Source organism: Muntiacus reevesi, chromosome 19 (genome assembly GCF_963930625.1).
Source record: "Muntiacus reevesi chromosome 19, mMunRee1.1, whole genome shotgun sequence".
NCBI classification, from domain to species: Eukaryota; Metazoa; Chordata; class Mammalia; order Artiodactyla; family Cervidae; genus Muntiacus; species Muntiacus reevesi.
This window is the reverse complement of record NC_089267.1, coordinates 58,188,547-58,212,209: the sequence shown is the minus strand read 5'-3', so window position 1 is coordinate 58,212,209 and position 23,663 is coordinate 58,188,547. Positions and strand designations below refer to the sequence as shown.

Genomic DNA, 23,663 nt, shown 5'->3' with positions numbered 1-23,663 from the left:
CTAAATTATTAATAACTGGTTATAGCTTGGTTGTAGTGCACAATTAAAATCACACTAACTTCATCTGAAGTGTCTTTCTACAGTTTTATTTACACAACCAGTGAAGGGCATGTTCTTAGAATACCAGCTTTAATCCTTTCCAAACATATTAATAGAAGCCAAATTGTAATGATACAGCAAATGAGGCCACTGGCATTAATACAGGTAGTAAAGGTCCACATCCGGGTGGTATTGACATCAAGGAAATTTCCAAATCCGGTTGCTGCCTAAGAGTGGTTGCCACTGACGAAAGCTTGAAATAACCTGTATTCACAGAGGGGTATTGGCATTGCTGCATGTCATAATTGGGACCTCTTGCAACAACTCAACAAGGAACAAGGCAGCCCATAAATGGAGAAAACGTGATTCATGAAACATCTAAAGGGAGAGAAAAGGAAAATGAGTGCAAAGTTCAGGTCAAAATTTAAACACACGCCAAAGCTTCATCCCTAGTATACTGCCCTAGGTATTTAAGTAAGCAAAAATAATAAGCCTGAATAAAATTTTACTGCCTATTTCCTCCAAACTTTTTCTCCTTGATATTGTTAAGTCCTCTTGTGTATGAAGATAATTATAATGAATTACAACAAACATCTCCATAAGATTGTCTTGTATTTGGTTCAAAGATGAAATACTTACAACTAGCAGGCTGTTCTCCATATCGTCGCATTATCTGATCATGTGTAAACTTCACAAATGCATCATATTGTTCTATAAATAAAGGTAAATGTCAATTGCATGATTTGTAAAAATGCCCTCTTAATATATCAAGGCCAGAGAAACTCAGAAGTCCAATACATATAGTGAAACAATTCTAAGTTGGCACTTAAACATACAACCTCAGTAATAATAGCTTATCAAATGGAAAGAGCATGGCGCTTAGGAAACCCACATCAGCTCAAATCACATAATCTCATGTATAAGCTGGGTGGGGCTTATTTCTTTACTTATTAAAAATAAAGATATTTTTCCTCTGAAAATTATAATAAGTGGTCTGTGAATGGTAACGTACTACAATGAGAGGAAACAGGACAAAAAGCACAGTAAAATATGTAATAATCCAAATATCCACCTGTAACTTAATTAGATGCCACAGAAAAAGATGTTATATAACCAAAATTCTCTCACCTATATTAGCACTTTAACTCCCTAATCGTGAAGTTTACAATATCAATATCCATTAAATCTGTGGCTTAAAAATCAAGGGGGAAAGTCTGATTATGTTAGTGTACATATTTTATTTACTACACTCAAATTAACACATTTTATGGAAACAATTTTTCTGGATAATTAAAAGAATGCAGCAGATTGATACTCTAATAAAATTATGTATGCGGTGCCAGTTAAATTTCAAGTGTTCAGACTGATGCAAAATTATCATGAAAGGTACAAAGTCAAAAACCTTTGCAAACAATGTGACCGATAAAGAATTAGTCTCCAAAATTTACAAGCAGCTTATGACAACAGCATCAAAACAGACAACCCACTCAAAATGAGCAGAAGACCTGAACAGACATTTCTCCAAAGAGGACATACAGATGACCAATATGCACATGAAAAGATGTCAGCATCGCTAGTTTTTACAGAAATGCAAATCAAAACGACATCACCTCACAGTGATCAGAATGGCTATTATCAAAGAATCCACAAACAAATGCTAGAAGGTGTGGAGGGGAGAGGACCCTCCTACGCCGCAGGCGGAATGTAAACTGGTACAGCCACTATGGAGAACAGTTCGGAGGCTTCATAAAAGCAAAAGCAGAGCCACCACACGACCCTGCAGTCCCACGCACGGGCGCGCATCTGGAGGAAACGTGACCCGAGAGGACGCGTGCAGGCCGGTGCTCACTGCAGCACCGTTTACAACAAGACACGGAAGCCCCCGAACGTCCGTGGACAGGCCTGGATACAGAAGGTGTGTATTATGCAACCATTATAAGAGCGAAGCAGTGTCATCCGCAGCAACCTGGACGGCCCTAGACAGTGTCACACTGAGTGAAGTCAGAGGGAGAAATTATCTATGACTTGTTATATATATCTGGAATCTAACGATACCTGAACCTACCTCCAACATTGTTAATCAGCTAATACCCCAATACAAGATAAAAAGTTCAAAATTTGGATAAGTAAAATAAAAAAAGGTAGAAGCAGAGCCTAGAAATATAAAAAACAACCAAGAGTTTAAAAAAACCCCACAAGCTAACTGTAGCCCGCCAGGCTTCTCTGTAAACAGCGAAAGCACAGGGTATTACCAAAAGAAATACCTGGTTTCCTAACACTGCTGCTCATCTACATGGCTAACAAGTACTGCTTCTTAAAGTCACTAAGGAGGGCCATGGCTATAGCCAAGTTCATTTCCTTTCTTGAACTGAAATTCTCTGGTTCTTAGAGAATACTCCTACCAGTGTATACAAGGGGTAATTTAATTGATGTGTAAAATGTATGTAAGAAAGAATTTCCTTGGATGAGTTTCTGAAAGACTCTAAAACATATCGTACCTGCAAGTTTTGTGTTCAATATTTCTTCATATTCTTCTCGAACTTTCTCTTCACGTTCTTTCAATAAACGTTCACAGATCATCCCAACCTGCCGTAGAGTGAATAAGGGCTGTTCTTTTTTTAATGGTGAGGATGTTCCCGATGGAGTCCCTATGTACAAAGTGAACAAAAACCTCATCAGATTTAGAGCCGTCATAGAAAAGCATCATCACAGGAGGGGGTTTCATGTGAGTAGTTTCAGTGCTCGCATAAAAGCATTTCCCATCAGTCTTCCGCACAGTGTTTCCCTAGTCTTAAATCAGGTTTACTCCCATCAGCTTACAACTTTGGAAAGACACAGCAGATGGATGCCATCAAATATAAGGGGGGAAAGTGTGAAGGTGGGTTGACAGAATAACAAAATACAAAGTAAATGCTTTTAATTATTAGCTAGGAGAGACTTTGTAAAAATAAATACTGAGAATATATTCCTAATACTCAACATTAAATTTTACAGTTCAGCATCCTTAAAGACTATTAATGTAGCAGCCACTTAGACAGTGATAGATTTTTCAGAATGCATTCCTCTTGAAGTATTTACTTAGGGTACTTTTATTTTCCAAAAACATCATTCCTCTTTTCTTGAAGAACATCTGAAATTAATCTTTTTTAGAACTCAAGAGTTATGACAGTCACGCATGATAACACTGCTGCAGGTATTCTATAAACACAAATACACAGATGTGCTATCAATTGTTTGTCCTGTTTATCTGCCCCAATTCCTCTTTATACTTGCTCTTTATTTACTTGATGGCTGGGACCCTGTGTCCAGCATCCGATGTTAACAGAATACCAGAATTCTTGTGTACAGATACACAAGAATAAAGCATACCAGCGTTAGTCCACAGCTACCAGACTAAGGCTATCTGTATTTACTTTCAAAATCTCAGCTTTGCTGAGGCTACCAGTTAACTGATTTTATAAGAAGTAAACTGACAAATAGAGGAGCTTGCTTTCCCACTGATACAATCCTGTCTCTAACCTCACCTCCCCTTGGCAAATTTCACCAACTTATCTCCTTCACGTGAGAGTCCCTTGGACAGCAAAGGAGATCAAACCAGTCAATCCTAAAGGAAATCAGCCCTGAATATTCACTGGAAAAGATTGCTGCTGAAGCTGGAACTCCAACACTTTGGCCACCTGATGCGAAGAACTGACTCACTGGAAAAGACCGTGATGCTGGGAAAGACTGAAGGCAGAAGGGGATGACAGAGGATAAGATGGCTGGATGGCATCGCCGACTCGATGGACATGTCGGACATGAGTTTGAGCAAGCTCCAGGAGTCGGTGATGGACAGGGAAGCCTGGCGTGCTACAGTCCAAGGGATTGCAAAGAGTTGGACTGAGCAACTGAACTGACTGATCCCCTTCACTTCAAATACCCCTGTTTTACATCTTAAATTTTAAGAAGTGTATTTGCAAACTATCCTCTCCAATAAGAGGTAGGTAAAAAAAGATGTAGGATCAAAATAATCAACCTTTAGGCATTATCCTAAAAGACAAGTGTGTGTGAGGGTGTATGTTCAGGGACATTTTTGTAAATATGGTATATAGGAGAAATTTCAAGTCTATCATTATTAAATAATTATGGGAAATCCGTAAAATGCAGTATTTAGTCACGGCAAGGTACATCTATACCTGACAGAGAAGCATATGGCTGTATTTCTTTTTTTCCTCTTTAATAGATGCTACGAATCATGGCCTTTATGGAGAAGTCCACTTAGGGGATGGATAGCTGACTTTAAGTCATGGGAATCCAAGTGGCTATTACCTTTTTTGTACCATATTTTTAAGAGATTCATGATACATGAATGTTTTTTCAAAAATCAAGGAGAAATAGCAGCTTTATGACTAAAGGCAATTTGTTTTCCTCTTCCCCATAGTAAGTAACATTTCCTTTCACTCATCAGTTCTTTCATTACCTGGTGAAGCTGGCCCAGTGAGGAGAAACGCATGTGGCTGGGCTTCGGAAGCACAACATGGGTCTGTCTGCTGGAAACTAGTTTCTAAATGTCTTCTCTTCTGCATGCGCTTATACTCCTGTTTTATGTTGTACAGAATTTGTTCTAAAAGAAAAAAAGCCAAAATTTGGGAAGATAAACACTTTCAAGTTAAAAAATAGGTTGGGTTCTACTGAAAATATTCTCTTCAAATATCTAGAAAACTTGCATTTTGGGAGGAATTCATTTCAGCATAATGGGGACACTTATTCAGAAACAGCACATACACACCACCTGGAATCCAGCTGTTCCAAAATACCATTCTTTCTGAGCACTCATTAGTTTAAAAAAAAAAAAAAGAATAAGCTTTCCATTCAATGGTAAAGATAAGGGAGTCTGAACTGAAACCTGTATTTCACTCAGATTCTAAGAGTACCAGACTCAAAGGTCATATATTCACCACACAGAGAACTATTAAACAGGCTTTTCCAAGAGCATAAATAATTAGAAGCAGAAAGAAGTATGTAAAATACAGGTACACAAGAGTGGGAGGTGACAGCAGTAGGTCAGCAAGATGACACAGTTGATGTGATACATTAAGCAGCCATGGCCGTTATTATTAAGCTCAATAGAACTGATGAATATCACAACCTTAGCAGCAAAGTTCTGTCCTGTATCTCTGGGGTAAAAACCCATGTAAAGTGATTGCTACATCACAGATATGCATTAAAAACCACTACACTGCAGTGCTATCCTCTTGAACCACAACCATCAAATGAGGAATGAAAAATAAGCAGCATATCCTTTAGGTCAGTGTGATAAGTTTTAGAAGACTTCTAATTCAAAATAGTGACAGTTAACCAGCCTCTTCAGAAAATCCCTCCCTGAGAGTCCCACTCCCCTCCAAACAGATTTTCTTACCACCACCAGAGTTCTTAAATTCATAGGATATCCATGGGAAACTACATCCCAGGAAGCTTGTTAATCCCAATCCAAAAGCAAAAGTAAACAAAAGTAACAGGCAATAAAATGTTTTGTAAATATAATGGAGTAAGTCCACACCATTCTAAAATGATGCAATTTAAAAATGAACCGAAATGCAACTGAAGGCTAAAGATTTATATAAAATGAAGACAATCCTTTTTGAAAAATTTAGTACTAGAAGTTTTTGTTAGGTATACACTTAAATTTCACACCTCTTTTCTCAGTTTATTGCCCCAGTAAGAACTTTTAAAGCTTTTGCAAGATAGACTGTGAGGGGTCCTATCAATCAGTCCCTTAAGCATTTAGATTCTGCCAGTTTCATTACTATCACTAGAAAGCAACTAAAAAATAAAGTCTTGCAAATAAAATAAAAAATAATCTTGCAAAAGACATCTAGTGAAGATTCCATTTATGTAAAATTTTGTGCGTAAACAAATCTGTTTTAAACATACATGAATACAAAAATCACACACTGCAATGACTAACCTCAGGATGGCTGTCTGAATGTATTGAACATTTCTCAAAATGTTTTAACATTTGTTTATATTAAACACAGTCATTTTCAGTCCTTTTCCCTTTATGTGAAATTGTAACATTTATTTTTATTTTTTTTTAAATTATTTTTCCATTTACTTTTATTAGTTGGAGGCTAATTACAATATTGTAGTGGTTTTTGCCATACATTGACATGAATCAGCCATGGATTTACATGTGTTCCCCATCCCTATCCCATCCCTCTGGGTCTTCCCAGTGCACCAGCCCCGAGCACTTGTCTCATGCATCCAGCCTGGGCTGGTGATCTGTTTCACCCGTGATAGTATACTTGCTTCAGTGCTATTCTCTCAGAACATCCCACCCTCGCCTTCTCCCACAGAGTCCAAAAGTCTGTTCTGTACATTTGTGTCTCTTTTTCTGTTTTGTGAAATTGTAATTTAAAACAAAGTTACCAATGTGAAATAAAATAGCTGCCTACTGAACAGCTAAGCACCATGAGAGAAACGGGCTTCCTGAGACTCAGGGGGGTCCAATAAAACCAACCAGCTCAGGCACACGTCCTTTTCCAAAAAAAAAAAAAAAAAAAACCTCTTTCAGTAGCAAAATTCTTTAAGAGGTTTCTAAAGTAATGATGTTTCAATCTCATAGCAAGCTTCACTCATTTATCATTTTATTTTCAGTTACCATCATGCTGATCAAAAGTGCCAAAGCATTCAAAGTTTACTCACAAAGACTTAAAATGTAATAGCACAATATAATTTGGCCTTAACTTCTTTTGTGTGACTTATTCTTTGATCAGTGTGGTGACACAACTGTTCTCAGCATTACTTATTCTTCCTTTTGCTTCACAAAAAAATCACCCAAAGCACAACCAAAATGTACCAAAAGAAGAGCTGTAACAATTTGTTCATTTGGAACTCTTGAACAAGTCCTAGCCTAAGAAGAAAGATATGGTATGGTAACACTTTTAAAAATTTAGCTTTATACATCTCCATACCATCTAATACTTAAGAGATATTATTAAGGAACTGTAAGGCATAATTTACAAATAAGTTCACCAATTTAAATGAACAATTTGATGAGTCTTGACAAATGCATGTAGTTCTGGAACCGCCACAACCACAGAAGAGAACTTTATCAGCCCAACTGCTCTCTCATTCACCACCATTTACCACCACCACTTTCTCTGCTGTCAGTTTTGTTTTCTGAAACTGCCATCATAAAGAGTAGATTTTTGTCGTCTTTGACCCAGCAAAATGGTTTTGAGATTCATACATGATGTTACATCAACCAGCAATCCCTTTTTGTTAATTAGTATTCCACTGTGTATAAATGGTATACATCACAACTTATCCATTCTTCTCGTGGACATTTGGACTGTTTCCAACTGGGGGCTATTATGAATATTCAAGTCTAAGCCCATAGGTGGACAAATTTTTATTTCTCTTAAGTAAATACCTAGGAGTGGAACTGGATGGACTGATTATATGGCTAAGAAACTGCCAAACCATTTTCCAGAGTGGCTAAATGTTTTGCATTCCAACCAATAATGTGAGTTCCAGGTGCTCCACATCTTTGTCAACACTTGTCAGTGCTGAGGAATTCTGAATGCTGTAGCACTGCTTTTTATACTCATTACGACAGAACTATGTCATATAAGCCTCATGGTGCTCTTAAGATGTTCTAATACTGGTAACATGTGATCAACAATGTTAGTGAATGGTCCAATTTCAGTTCAGTTGCTCAGTCATGTCTGACTCTTTGTGACCCCATGGACTGCAGCACCCAGGCTTCCCTGTCCATCACCAACTCCCAGAGCTTATTCAAACTCATGTCCATTGAGTTGGCGATGCTATCCAACCATCTCATCCTTTGTCGTCCCCTTCTCCTCCTGCCTTCAATCACTGCCAGCATCAGGGTCTTTTCAAATGAGTCAGTACTTTGCACCAGGTGGCCAAAGTATTGGAGTTTCAGCTTCAGCATCAGTCCTTCCAATGAATATTTCAAGACTAGCTTCCTTTAGAATGGACTGGTTGGATCTCCTTGCTGTCTAAGGGACTCTCAAGAGTCTTCACCAACACCACAGTTCAAAAGCATCAATTCTTTGGCACTCAGCTTTCTTTATAGTCCAACTCTCACATCCATACATGACTACTGGAAAAACCGAAGCTTTGACTAGACGGACCTTTGTTGGCAAAGTAATGTCTCTGCTTTTTAATATGCTGTCTAGGTTTGTCTTTTTTCCCAAGGAGCAAGCATCTTTTTAATTTCATGGCTGCAGTCACCATCTGCAGTGATTTTGGAGCCCAAGAATATAAAGTCTGTCACTGTTTCCCCATCTATTTTCCATCAAGTGATGGGACCAGATGCCATGATTTTACTTTTCTGAATGTTGACCTTTAAGCCAACTTTTTCCCTCTCCTCTTTCACTTTCATCAAGAGGCTTTTTAGTTCCTCTTCACTCTCTGTCATAAGGGTGATGTCATCTGCATATGAGGTTATTGATATTTCTCCCGGCAATCTTGATTCCAGCTTGTGCTTCACCCAGCCCAGTGTTTCTCATGATGTACTCTGCATATAAGTTAAATAAGCAGGGTGACAATACACAGCCTTGACGTACTCCTTTCCCAATTTGTAACCAGCCTGTTGTTCCATGTCCGGTTCTAACTGTTGCTTCGTGACCAGATTTCTCAGGAGACAGGTCAGGCAGTCTGGTATTCCCATATCTTTCAGAATTTTCCAGTTTGTTGTGATCCACACAGTCAAAGGCTTTGGCATAGTCAATAAAGCAGAAGTAGATGTTTTTCCTAAATAACCCTGAATATTCATTGGAAGGACTGATGCTGAAGCCGAAGTTCCAATATTTTGGCCACCTGATGTGAAGAGCTGACTCATTGGAAAAGACCCTGATGCTAGGAAAGATTGTGGGCTGAAGAAGAGGGTGACAGAGGCTGAGATTGTTAGATGGCCTCACCGACTTAAAACATATGAGTTTGAGCAAACTTCGGGAGATGGTGAAAGACAGCGAAACCTGGTGTGCTGCACTCCATGGAGTTACAAAGAGTCTTGACACCACTGAGTGACTGAACAACAACAAAGTAACAACCAGTAATACAAGCCTCAAGTTCAATATACATAGGCTCAGAGGTCTATGCAGTTTTGAAGCCGATAACCAAGAAATCTCCCAAGATTCAGTATTCCAGAATTCACAAGTTCAATTTACACATCTGGTCAACTTAAGTTGCTTCCGTACCAGTGGGATAAAGGCCTTACATGCATCAACAAAGTACCTATATTCACTTAATCTTAAACTAAAATCTAGCCATCTCTTATGGAACTAAAATGACATTCTATTCCAAGTACAGGTAACATCTGACACTGTGCTGCCAACAAATTCACTAGTCCATTAAAGAAAGTCAAGTGAAGCTGCACTAACAGTTGCACATTCCAGTTTTAATCATGCAGACTTCATATTTCATTCGTGAAGCATACATTAAGTTTGCAGCAAGCCACAGAGCAAAATATGTATTTTCACGACAATCTACACTCAAATGGTTGTGGTATATCCCTTTTCAAAATCCTTAAAACTACATATACCTAACTCTTGAACAACATGGGGATTTTTAGGGTGCAGAATTCCTGTTGTTGAAAGTCCATATAACTTGTAGTTCGATCCTATATCCAAGGGTATGGTTCCTCCACATCAGCAGGGTTCCACATCCCTGGATTTAACCACCTTTGGATCATGTATTTACTATTTTATTTACTAGTGAAAAAAATCCACATAAATGGATCTGTCAGTTCAAGCCCACACTGTTCAAAGGTTAACTATAAAATATTAAGACTTTTTGCACTTATTAGGTTAAGTCAAAGTCAGTATTAGCAAATTTATGACTAAGGGCATTTTCATTCCCAAATCTAGTAAATATCACTGAAGTTGCTAAAGAAATTCTCTGTAATAAGCAGATTATCAGTGAGCCTATTCCTTTGGAATATCTGGAAAAAAAAAGAAAACATATATATATATAAGCAAAAAACCTAGGTAAATGTGAAAAGAAACAGCCTGGCCTGAGACAATAAAGCCTGTTTACTCATCTTAGTTGCCAATGACTGCTTTAAAAACCCTGGACACAATGAACAAGGTCAACAATATAAACAGGAGAAGACAGGGATTTAAAAAAAAAAAAGCTGCTGATGATGGTAAAAGAAATAGCATCAAGATGAGACTGAGAGCAAATGGAATCAGAAGCAAGCAGAAATGTGTTTAAAGGAGAATCACGAAATGGGGGGGGGGGGGGGTGTGCAGGGTCATCATCAAATATCTTTCTAGAGTAGAGTCCATAACCATAAGATGTCTAAAAATTGGTGGTATGTGAAAATAAATTTTTGCTCCAGACCTGTATGGACTTCCTGTTTTTCTACTGACATAATTACTAGATCAAACATAACAGTTTCAACTTCAGGTATGAAAGACCAGTTTATTATCACCTTACATCCTAATTTCTCTATGGAGCATCTTTGAAAACAAGCCAAAAGTTCATCTAAACAGATTAACTCAAACAATGGGATTAAAAATGAAATAAATCTTGAAAGCCTGTCAGTTCTAGGGAGGAACACAAATGAAATGGAAAAACTGTACACAATTAAGCATAGAAAACCTGCAGTAGCTATTAATACCTAAAACTGAAACTGTTGCAAATAAAAGAACAGACCGAACCTAGAGCTCTGAACTACAGACACTGCCATGTCTGTATTTTATCAAGTAGACAATTCAGAGTTGCTATGGAGGCCTTCTTTGTAATTTCAACTATTCTCCTTGATCATCTTATCAGAAACTAGAATAGTTCTTACACTCCTTTGAGGGAACCTTAAGGATAATATTCTTACCCAGTCAAGAGTTATCCAATTTAAAAAAATGAGCTGATGCCATTTTAAATTTACTTTACAATTACTGCTATGTTAAAAGGAACCTGGAACCAAATTTTAACACAAGATTGTCAAGGTATATCTACAGTTTTAACTTCTATTTGGATTACCACAAATCCTAATAAACATTAATATAGCTGCATATATTTATATAAACACCAGGGTATTGGCTACAGTATTTTAAAGGCAACTGACTCAGATTCTAAATTTACATTTCACTGCATTAGAGTCATTCATTTATCCCCTACAAGAAGAAGAATAACTATAATTAGTACAGGTCAAATTCTATTACTTCACTGGTACTATACAATAATTACTTATTTGAAGTAAATGGCTCAATTTATTAAATTCTTCAGGTCTAAGTATAAATTACAAATTAACCGCACAATGAGAGTCACTAATGCAAGGAGTCCAAACCAGGCTCAGTCAGCAGGTGGTGCCTCCCTGATACACATGATGCTTCATATCTCTATTTATATTACATTAGATTCTGTGTGCTAACCATGCTGCTTTTGTTGTTTACTTCTTTACTGTCTGCAAATATCTTCTCAAGTAGCTTACAAGCTAGAAAAAGAGTAATAACAAAAAATGAAAGAAGTAAATGGTGAAGAGAAAGAAGAAACTGAACTATCCAAAACCAAATATGCAAGCTTTGGAAAACATTTAGTGCCAAATTTCAGCTTCTATTTCAAATAACCATGGGCCATCAAAACCAGATAAGGTCTGGAAGGACAAAGAGCAGACTCCTTGAGGAGGACTATAGGGCAACACAAGCAAGCTAAACAACTAACCTGTTTCTCATAACAGCTTATTAGGGCCCCCAAAATACACACACACATACATAAATAGAGATACAGCATATCTGGAAACCAGAGGTTGCAAAGTGATGATTCATGAATTAAATGGAGTCCAAAGACATGTCTAGCCCGAACTTTTTTCAAAACCATGTGGCCATCATTCAAAAGTTGAATGATCACATTTCTGGCTACTGCTGAGGGGGAAGCAGTGGTTGGGGGTGGGTATTGGACTATGTGGCAAAGTTCAGCTCAAGAGTGGCTGCTGCCTTTCGGGTATAAGTTCTCAAGTGCTTCTAAAACTTCAACGCACACACAAATCACCTAGGGATTCTGTTAAAATGAACACTATAAAGGATGGAGCCCGGATTAAGCATTTTCTAATGAGTTTCCAGGTGATGCAGCAGGTCAGGAGCAAGACTGGAAATCACAAGTCCCCATCTTGTTTATTTCACTCATCACTTGCCTGGAACTGTGGACATCTAAATTTCTATCCTCTGCTTAAAATAACTCTTACTGAGGCAATTAAAAAGAAAAGTGGCTGGTTTATGTAATATTGGACATGCCAGGAAATGGAGAGGAAGACAAGGAAAGCAGTAGCAGCTGAGATTATTACAAGCACAGAAACGTTAAGGATGATCTAATTTATTTTGCCACTCTCACCTGGATGGCTTTTGTAATTCTAACACATATCCTTCCCGACCAGGAAAATAACCCTGTAAAACAATTTAAACTTGACCGGTCCTACTTAAGGAGATTCATCACATGACATTAACATAATCAATATGTTCATTATGTGACTGATAGTGAATAAACACATTTGCTTTTTTATTTCTGCTATATATGTGTGTGTGTGTGTATATATATATATATATATATAGCAGATATATATATCTCACACCAGAAGACACTGATTGGAAACCTACAGACATCTTTGTTTAACCCATGTATTCTGTAACTTAACTGTGAATACTTAAAAAATTAAAAGATTTCATGAAAATTCTGACTTGTGGGAGGAAGAAAGGCTTCTGGGAAGGTATGACAGTAAACAGTCTAAACTTCCCATGGCCGAGCCTGAACTAAAGATTTAAATTAGAAAGTCACCTGTAGGTGGAAATGGAAGTCAGGAGCATGCATGCATGTGTGATCACTTAAAGGAGCTATTAAGCCAGCCAGAAGTAGAGCTGAATGAACCTAGAACTAAAGAACTCATGGCCAGATGAACACAAAAAGAACAGCTGGAGAAGTGGAAGAAAACAGTGCTGTCACAGAAGACTAAAATACACAAGATGTTTCAAAAAGAAGGGAGTGTCAGCAGTGTAAATGCTATAAGGAAGGTCAAACAAGATGAGGATTGATCGTGCGCCATGGAAGTCATCGCTGGCTCAATAAAAGCCATCTGAGGTACGAACATCCCGGGAGTAAGCTGGGAGCCCGTGGACTTAGGCAGACGATCTGAAATCTCTCTGAATCTAGTTTTGAAATGGAGGAATCTGGATGCCTGCAGGAGCCAAAATGAAGATGCTTCATTTCCTTTATAATGGGAGGCTTCACAATATTTAAAGCCAAAAGCAAAGATCTGGTTGACAGACAAAAACCAGAGGATAAGGTTCCTCTGGAGACAAGTGGGATCCTTTCCTCACTATATAAAGGGCTTTAATTATCTCATTTAATCCTCCTCAATGATACTAAAAACAAAAAAATATTCAAAAACACTAGTAGAGTAGGTACTGGGAAAATGAAGACGCTGCCATTTGATGGCCTCTAGTTTTTCCATGAAGTAGAAGTAAAAGGCAAGGTTATTCACTGAATAAACGGCAGGATTGCTGGAAAATGTAAAAAGTCCCACTTGAGGTTACCCAAGTGTAACTATCTCCAGCACTGAGGGACAGGAAATGCTCTTAATTCTCACGAAATCCCCAGAAGGCAGATACTACTATCAAGTGCACACTTTTACAGATGAGGAAAATGAGGCTTTACTGCAATGTCTTCTGAAAGGTCATACAGCTGGATAAGGCAAACCCAAGCCTTATTTAACTTATATGCAGACTACATCAAGAGAAACGCTGGATGAAGCACAAGCTGGAATCAAGCCGAGAGAAATATCAATAACCTCAGATATGCAGATGACACCACACTTCTGGCAGAAACTGAAGAAGAACTAAAGAGCCTCTTGATGAAAGTGAAAGGGGAGAGTGAAAAAGTTGGCTTAAAGCTCAATATTCAGAAAACTAAAATCACGGCATCTGGTTCCATCACTTCATGGAAAATAGATGGCAAAACAATGGAATCAGCGAGAGAGTTTATTTTGGGGGGCTCCAAAATCACTGCAGATGGTGACTGCAGCCATGAAATTAAAAGACACTCCTTGGGGAAAAAGTTAGACAAACCTAGACAGCATATTAAAAAGCAGAGACATTACTTTGCCAACAAAGGTCCATCTAGTCAAAGCTGTGGTTTTTCCAGTAGTCATGTATGTATGGATGTGATAGTTGGACTATAAAGAAAGCTGAGCGCTGAAGAATTGATTTTTTGTATTGTGGTGTTGGAGAAGACTCTTGAGTCCCTTGGACAGGAAGGAAATCCAACCAGTCCATCCTAAAGGAAATCAGTCCTGAGCATTCATTGGAAGGACTGATGCTGAAGCTGAAACTCCAATACTTTGGTCACCTGATGTGAAGAACTGACTCATCGGAAGAGACCCTGATGCTGGGAGTGATTGAAGGCAGGAGGAGAAGGGGATGACAAAGGATGAGATGGTTGGATGGCATCACCAACTCAGTGGACATGAATTTGAGTAAACTCTGGGAGTTGGTGATGGACAGGGAGGCCTGGCTTGCTGCAGTCCATGGGGTCACAAAGAGTCAGACACGACTGAGCGACTGAACTGAAGCCTGATCTCAAGGCCTAACCTCTTAACATCTACTACCCTCTCCAGTATCTTACTAGCACACCTAGCCAATATTCCATGAGTACCTAAAGTGAAAATCAATTAGAAAAACAGAATGTCTGTTAGAATAGAGGGCTGCACCACCATGTACTACTAATACTTCACGCAATGAAATATCAAACTCTGTGACTGTTAAGGTTAAGCTTTTGGTACATAATTCTCATCTACTTAGAGCCCTGCAAATACAATCATTGACTGTAACAGGGTAATTATAAGAAATGTTTGTATTACATTCAGATATTTATACAAGGGATGCTTCAAGTGTCTCTAAACTGCTTCCTCTGAGGATCGGCATCTGTAACTAACCAGAATGATTTACTGGTGTTTCAACAATTAGGAATTATTCTAAACTGACAGGTCAGCATTACCACACATGCTGAGTACAAGAACAGCCTCTGATAATGTACTATGTCATCCTGAGCCATGGATCAGGTTCCCCCCTGTCACAATCACCTAAAACCTCCTACAGTTTTAACCAATTATACTGCTTAGAAAAGTTTTTCTTACAGAGAATTATGCATCAGCGTTAGGAACAAGGCAATCTTCTGTAACAAAAGGCAAAGTTCAAGGAAAGTAATGTTTGAAAAGCTGGCTTTCTGCAACCTTTCGAATTCTACCCCCATTCTATTCAACTGCTACATCAGTTCAATGATGCTATGCTTTTTAAAAAAAAAAAAAGAAAAGAAAGAAAAGCAACTCCTCTAGGTCCATCTCTCCAAACTTCCTCCCTTTAGTTCGATTTTTAGAGGGAGTTTTCTAAGAATTAACATTAAGGGAAATGAAAAATAAATACTAAACCAAAGTCTGAATGGACACTACAGACTTAAACAATTTCAGAAACAGTCAATAAATAAGCTTCAAAAGTAAAAGTGTGATGTAATCAGTAAGCCAATTTCAATGCTCAGCCTGTCAAAGGTGAAAATAATGCTAATATGGACAACTGTCCACAGAGAATTAAAATAAGCATTTGATAAACCATAAAGTTTATGGTATTTTTCTTCACATTTAGATAGTTTTATAAGTACCAGCAGTTGCAGCTCTTGTCGGTACCCAGAGACTGTCTTTTCTTTGCCTAACCAGCCTATAATCTGAAACTCAAAGAAGGTTCACAAAAGCTTGAATAAGTGACTTTCAGAGGAAGTACTTACATTTTTTAATAATGGTAAGAAAATCTAGGTACATAAATAGAGAATTTAAAAATACAGTCAAACTCAAAATTTGTATTACTGAAAAAAAAAAATTTTATTTTTTTTTTCATAGTTTTAATACAATCAAAATGTTGTAAGCATTTATACTTCAGGATGATCTATGATATGTAACATACAAAAATTAGTGACTTAGTTTGTAAAGAGAGGAAGAAAGCTGTTATTATACTCTAAGACAAACTACAAGCATATTCTGAGCTATTTTTCTAGTGCTGGAAGGATAAAAACCACTACCACTACTCCCAAAAACCTATCATCACAAGAAAGATTATACAATCTGGCACAATGCAAAACTATGATCAAAGGGCTCAAAATAAATATCAAAGTTGACACTAGAATTTTAATTTACCTGCAAGGATTCTCCCCCTGCTCAATTATAATTGCAGTATCTTCTCATAAAAAAAAAATGTTTAAAATCATTCAATTCCTTTAGAAATGAAAGCTCAGAACTTCACATTACAAATTATTTTTCCTAAAAATCATGTAAAATCTTTGAAAATAGTAAAATCCTTGTAAATGGGGTTATTTCAAATATTGTAGTACACATAACCATGTGGAGAAGGAAATGGCAACCCACTCCAGTGTTCTTGCCTGGAGAACCCCAGGGACGGGGGAGCCTGGTGGGCTGCCGTCTATGGGGTCACACAGAGTCAGACACGATTGAAGTGACTTAGCAGCAGCAGCACCACGTTTATCGTCACTATTCAGAAACATGAAGGAATACTTCTGGTGTACTTCAAGAGCCCCAAAATACCATTCCAAGTCTTAAAACTAAAATAAATGCAAAATTTCTCGTTACTACTCATTTGTCTGCATCGCAGTTTTAAGATATGTCACATATTGTGGCTTTATTGTCACAAAATAGTCTAAAAAGAAAAACTGGTCCAAAAGAAGTGAAATATTTTTTTCTTAAAACTGCCCAAACCTTAATTCAACAAATACATTCAGTAAATATTTTAAAACTCTGTATAACACCTTAAGAGAGGGAAGGTATAGCAGGTAATTCTCAAACTAGACGAGTCCCACCTACCCTCTCAAAATCCAGGGGACAATCCTGGGGATCACCAACAGTCTTTGCTACAAAACTGCCACTGATGTTTCTCAGGTGTGTTTAGAAAGTTGAGAAACAATGGTAAGCTGCTGAGTTCTAGAAGTCCCATGCTCAGTAGTAAAATTGAAGATGCATCTCTTAAACTAAGATCATTTGTGAAGACCTCTTCACCATCTGCAGATGCCAGACAGGTTCATATAGGCTTTAACAAGTATTCCACTCTTCATACTTTTCTGAAAGGAGGCAGTCTTCTCAAAGTCAAGAAATGCACTGTGGTTTCACATATGCATAGACAACATTCTGGACGAGCACAGGGTTAGTAGTAGCAACTGTTGGTGCTGCTAAGTGATGCAAGGACCGTAAGTTGCTGGTTAATTCACCTATGGGGCTTCCCAGGGGGCTCAGTGGTAAAGAATCCGCCTGCCAATGCAGGAGATGCAGGTTTGAAACCAGGGTAGGGAAGATCCTTTGGAGGAGGGCATAGCAACCCACCCCAGTATTCTTGCCTGGGAAATTCCATAGACAGAGGATCCTGGAGGGCTACAGTCCATGAAGTCACAAAGAGTCAGACACGACTCAACCTTGTACACAATTCACTTATGAGCACTAGAAAAGACCCAATACCGTTCATTTTCTTGTTTCGTGAACCAACTACCCACGAGGTCCAAACTTAACCTATGCAATCATTATGCATTTTTCTTTAAGTGGAAGAATAATCAAAGGTTTCTTTTCAAAGAGGAAAAACACATAAAAATGGGCACTTCCAAATAACCTCTTTCTCAACCTTTCAAAACTAAAGCATTTCTATCACTGCCTTCCTGTCTATCTAAACACTTATTAGGAAAAGGCCTGAGTAATACACAATATATTCTTTTTCCTATAAAGCCATTCAGGAAAACTGAAGAAATTTTATTGTTCTCCTTTACATCAGAGCATTTTCACCTAACAAAGAGTTAGCAAATCTTTTCTCTGATCTAGACACGTTTACACTATGTGCTTCTGTGCTCAAGATAGGCTCTCATTTTTCTACTTCCAAAACAACATAGCTTAATAATGAATACAACTGCACTCTGCTTTTAATGGCTTATAAACTTACATGATTCTTAAATGCATAATTCATAGGACTATTAAATAACCGCAGCTACATACGCAGTCCTAAATAAAATATCAGGTTTAAAGTCCAAAGTACAAAGACCATTAAAAACAGTTTATTTGCCAAATCCACTGAGAAACTAGAAGCAACCTAACAGCTGTCTAAATAACCACAAAATATTAAAAACACTTCTGGCTCAATATAAATGACATCTGAAGTGAAATGTTGCCTCCTCCAACAGACATCTCATTTGTTTGTGTAGAACCATTTATACTTCATTTAAGCCAGCTGGTGTCTCCATTTGCAGACATGCATCAATGTCTACAGAACAATCTAAGTTCCTGTAAACCCTTCCCCATTCACAAGCTGCAATTTCCATTCTTAATGGCAAGTTTCCAGCAAATACAATGAGCTTTTACAAAGGAATTTAACTCTTCATCCAACTCAATTCCTAAGGCAGACTAGAGCAATGGTAACAAGTCAAATGATGTGTATAAACCTGTCTAACAAATTCGCAAATAGGTTGAGTTCACAGAAGGATCACTTCATTCAGCCACTCATTCATTCACTACACAATTATGAATAACAATGTGTTGGATTTCATTGACAGCCCCATGTATTTTGATTTTATTAAAATATTTTTGCTCCAGGGAATGTCATGACAATCTTTTGGCTAAGTGATAATATTCTGAGAGGTTTCAAAAACCAATCAACAAGGATAGAACTCTTTGAAATCAGTTCTCAATTAACTTGCCAGGATGAGTACGAATAAAGCTAAGTAGAGGCATTCATTTTTCCAACCACAGCAAATGGTTATCCATTTATCCAGTTATCCAGATAACTGGTTATCCAGTTATCATACACTTTTCTTTTTCCACATGCTGAGATTACTACAAACCTCACTGCCAACACCATCAATGGGGACTGGACAAACGGTTTTCTGAAAAGAACCAAACAGTAAATATTTGGTCTCTGGGAAAATACAATCTCTGTCACAATTACTTGACCCCTGTTGTAGCCAGCAAGGGATATGGACAATACTTCAAAAAAAAATGAGTATGGTTGTGTTCCAATAAAACTTTATTTGCCAGTTCTTTCCTTTTTCCTATTATTAAGTTGCAATAGTTTGAAAAATATCGATTTAAATAACAGTCATCAAGTCAAACCTTCCTGAGATGACTAACAACCAAAAAAACCAAAGCTAGGGTTTAAAACAGATACTCAGTTCCTGAAGCGACAACATGACTTCAGCGACATATCAGAAAATACTTATAGTCTAGTTGTAAATTGTTTAAATTATATTTGAACCCACAGAAATGAAAACAAAGAACTCCCATAGAGCCCCAGTCAATTTTATTTGGGTAAGTTGCTTTCCATTTTCAATCCTAGCTACTTATTTCTGCTAAAGATATATGGTATTCACTCTAGACAAGCTTAAAGAATCACTACTTTTAAAATAGGACTTTAAAAATTAGGAACTTGGAAAATAAAATTATTTCCAAGTGAGAGGACATGAAAACTGGGAAGCTCTGTGATACCTGCACAACACTGCAGCTCCCATTATGACACCATTACCAAAACCACACAAGAACAAGCCCAAATCCGGCCGTGTAAACATAAGGCTAAATTAAAGTACATGCAAAAAAAAGTCACTCCAAGATCACAGTTAAAAAGGTAAATGTTAGCAACTCAAAAGTTAATCAGTTTTAACTGCTGTTCTCTAATTGAAATAGCTAGAAAAAACACTTTCAGAGATTCAATAAATATCAGTTAGTGTGTGACTTTAGAATTCAGGATATGATCAAACTTACAGCGGATGTCAAAAACACCTTGAAAAACAGAAAACATACCAATATTTTGGAAAAATGTGAATCTGAATCAGCAGTTTTAAACAATTTCAATAATTCCAGTCATTTTACTATTATAATAGTAATGGTCTACTTAACTGAAATATAAGAAAATGTGAAGTCAATTGCATTAGTGAATGCTTCAAATACATCAATGAAATAACAGATCTGTGAAGAATCACAATTCTTTCTGAATTAATACCCTTTAAAGTGAGGACAAATATAGCCCCTAGCTGACTTACCTTATATGCTCAAGACTATTTTAGCACTGCAATATACTTTAACTCCCAAACCTAACACTGTATTAATTCACCCCCTCCAATGAAATTTATTGCTGGCTAGCTAGAGCTATTTTTAAGTGGCCTTATTAAGTACAGATTCCACAGTATCATTTCAATTTTCAGTGACAGTCTTTCACTAAAAAGACAAACTCTGAAAATAGTATTAATCCCCAGGAACTCATTCTTGACACTGTTCCAACAGCAAAAGATGGTAGACTAGGCATTTGAGGATCCCCCCATATATTTGGAAAAAGATATTTTAAAAGTCTAACCTGAAAAATAACAAAACTTATGTCAATTCCAAACCAAGTTACCAGTAGAGCTAAATATTGCCCACAGATTTTCTTTTTAAAGCTAACGATAAATACGTAAATCAAGCTATGAAAAGGCTTTGTCTAAAAAAAAAAAAAAAGAAAAGGCTTTGTCTACAGATCTTATCACCAAAGGCTCACACATGAAACCTTTGCATGCTACACGCACAAAGGAAACATTTACACTACCAGTCCACATAAGCCTATCTTAAGACTATGCCAGGGGCACACAACCATTTTCAAAGTACAGAAAAAAACGGACACAAACGCAGTACAAAGCAGTCAAGAGGTAGCTCCCCAGTCACTTTCAGTAAATGTTTCAAGATGAACAGCAAAAATATTCTGAAGTCCCTTGGAATCCTGGGTTGATTTATTATTTCCAAGGCCTAGCCCTTTCCTTCCAAAGTACTTTCATGGGCAGAAATAAAGCACTTTTAAACTAAAGCAACTACTCAGCCCCGCATTTCAATATAACTCGCTTTTCATTAAAAGTTCAGGTTTCTCAAGGTCTAGACATATATAGTGTGATCGTATTACAGTACTCGGGAAGAGCATTTTCTTTGTTGTTGACCCTGCTAGGGAAACAGGTCTTGACTCAGCCAAAGTGGCGTTCTTGTGGGTGATTAATGACAGGCCTAGATCTCGCCCCAGTGACATCCCTCCCCCACCCCCACCCCTTCCGTACTAAAATCAGCCATGTCTGAACTGGAAGAGGGGCGGCCGCCTGGCCTCAAACCACCCAGTTCCAGAGTCAAAGGGTGCAACCAATCGATTCTGGGAGACAGCCTTCGAGATTCGGGTGAAATGTGTGACCCCTCGTTTGCCTCGATTTCCGTGTAGCGCTCTCTCTGATCATTTCCGCTGGGGCTCTCCAGACTACGGAAACGCTCGGTTCCAGTCATTCGGCCCAAAGAAAACGACCTTCCTCAACCCCACAATACCCGGCAAGGCACCATCCCTCCCACCCCACCCCCGGCCCCCTCCCCCGATATCAGGCCATTCTTATCATGTCTCCGACATTCAAAGAGCTCCTTAAGAGCAATGTGGCCGCGGAGGACTCTGCTGAGGGCGGAGAGCCGTCCTGCACCCCCAGTCCCGCGGCCTCATCCCTCGCCCCCCACCCCCCGGGCGGCCGCAAGACCGAGTCCCACCTGTGGTGAGACGGGAGGAGACGTCGCCGAAGGGAGATGGCTCCATTCGGAGATACTTCTGCGGCGAGGCGGCGGCGGCCGAGAAGGAAGCGGCGGTGGCCGCGGCGGCCGACGACGGGGAGGCGGCGGCAGAGGTGGGCGCCGACAATGGCGCACATCGCCTCCGTTTCGGGGACGCCGGGCTCAGCAGCGGGTCGAAATCCAGAGTCCGTTTCAGAGTGGCTCCGCACGCCATGGCCGGGGCGCCGGGCTCGGGTGGAGTCAGGCAAGGGAGGGCGAAGGAAGCGGGGAAGAGCGGGGCCCCGGAGAGAGCCTAACCGACAGGCTCAACAGCGGAAAGGCGGGTGGCGGAGCGCCGGCGAGGGGAGCAGAGCCGCTGCCGCCGCCTCCGCGGCAGGGGCAGTGGCCCGGGCCGGCCGGGGCGAGAGCAGGAGGGCGGTGGCGGCGGCTCACGCTGGCCGCGTCAGGGGGCTCTTCCGCCTCCTCAGGCGCGGCTCCCCCGGGAGACGCTCCGGCCGCCCCCGCCGTCCGTTCGGGCTTTGCGCCGCGCCTGAGGCGCTCCTGCGCGGAGACCGGCTTCTTCAGAAGTCAATACCAGCCCCGTGAGATGTGAGGCTAGAACGCGGCCCCTGAGACGCCCGAGTAGCTTCCAAAGTTAGCGGTGGTCGATGCGGCGAGATTGAGAGGCTGCGGCGGCGGCAGGAGCTCCACCAAACGCGTCTAGCCGCTTCCCCTTCCACTGTCCGACTCTTCCACCCGCCGCCGGCCCCAATATGGCGTCAATAACAACGCCGCCGATTCAAATCCTGCGGCCTCAGGGCGCGTGCGCGTAGCGGGGGGGGCGGGAGCCCGAGCATGCATTCTGGGAGTTATAGTTTATCACTGCAGGAAGGACTCTGCGTGAAAAGCGGTTCGGGAGAAGTCACGAAAACTACGACTCCCGTCATTCAAGGCGCGCGATTCCGAGTTCCGGACTGGAATTTAAATCCCCCTACACAGCTTGAGTGTAAAAGGAATTGAGGGGAAGAGAAAAAAGAAAAGCCCGTGAGTGGGAGAAAAGAAAGCCGGCCGGTGGGGAAAGCAGGTTTTAAGAAAACCTTTAAAATTCCGGTAGGCGTTGTCGTGGGACGCTCCCACAGTGATTTACCAACCGGGAACTTGAAAACGAAGCCGACCGAACAGTTCAAGACTGATTACAACAGTGCCAGAAACAAAACCTGTCTCATCGACTGGCGAGGAAAAACTAAGCTTTTTGGAACCTATTTGGACCTGCAGGAGAGCACAGTGATGCTATCAGGGTACAGGAACCTTGACTGAACTTTCTGCGTTGCCCTTTCCAGATGGCTGCTTGCCTCCACTTATTCGGCGAAGCCGGCTTTACCCGGTAAATGAATAGGATTTGAACGACGCGCAGAACTAAATTGTTCTGCTTTAAATAAAAAAAGCTAATATCAGAAGCTGTACTATCTCAATATTGGTGTATATCTTGTGAACGGTAAAAATTAAATCGAAAGACAATGGAATGTCTAGAGAGTAGATATTAGACCCATTTTGTAAGCAGAGAAAAAAATTTTTTATAAAAGTTACACTTCTAATCAGGTACCTAAAAATCAGGTACCTACAGCGTTAGTAAAAAAAAAAAAAAAAAAAGGTGATTTATGTGAAAAACTATCGTTTGTCCTTTGCATATGGAAGCTATCACCAGTCCAATACAAAACTAGTTATCTATGGGAATGCCATAATTATCTAATGATAATATAAAATACAGGCTTCCAATGCTTATTTATCCTTGTTATTTATTAAGTAACTAAAAGATGTACCATTTTGTGTGTTATTCTTTACACCATTTTTGGACAGTAGTTTAATACATTTATTCTTGTTTTACAAACTGTTCAACTCCTCAAAGATCAGCAGTTCTAATCACTCTGTGTCAGCAACTAAGCTGTGCTTATTTTAACATACTGTTTGGAAAACAATCTTTGGGGAAAAAATCAACATTTAATGCAACAGCAGCTGAACTGTGACATCTAATAGATACATTTTTACTAAATTCTAAACA

General features: G+C 39.3%; 1 protein-coding gene across 1 annotated transcript; it reads right to left on the bottom strand.

Moving 5' to 3' along the window:
- Positions 1-70: 70 nt before the first annotated feature.
- Positions 71-22,357, bottom strand: AKIRIN2 (akirin 2). Its single transcript, XM_065911618.1, has 5 exons — positions 21,605-22,357; positions 4,499-4,642; positions 2,538-2,687; positions 679-750; positions 71-417 (listed from the first exon to the last, which is right to left on the bottom strand). Exons 1-5 carry the CDS (start codon positions 21,837-21,839, stop codon positions 407-409), a joined length of 612 nt encoding a protein of 203 aa, XP_065767690.1. The 5' UTR covers positions 21,840-22,357; the 3' UTR covers positions 71-406.
- Positions 22,358-23,663: the final 1,306 nt, after the last annotated feature.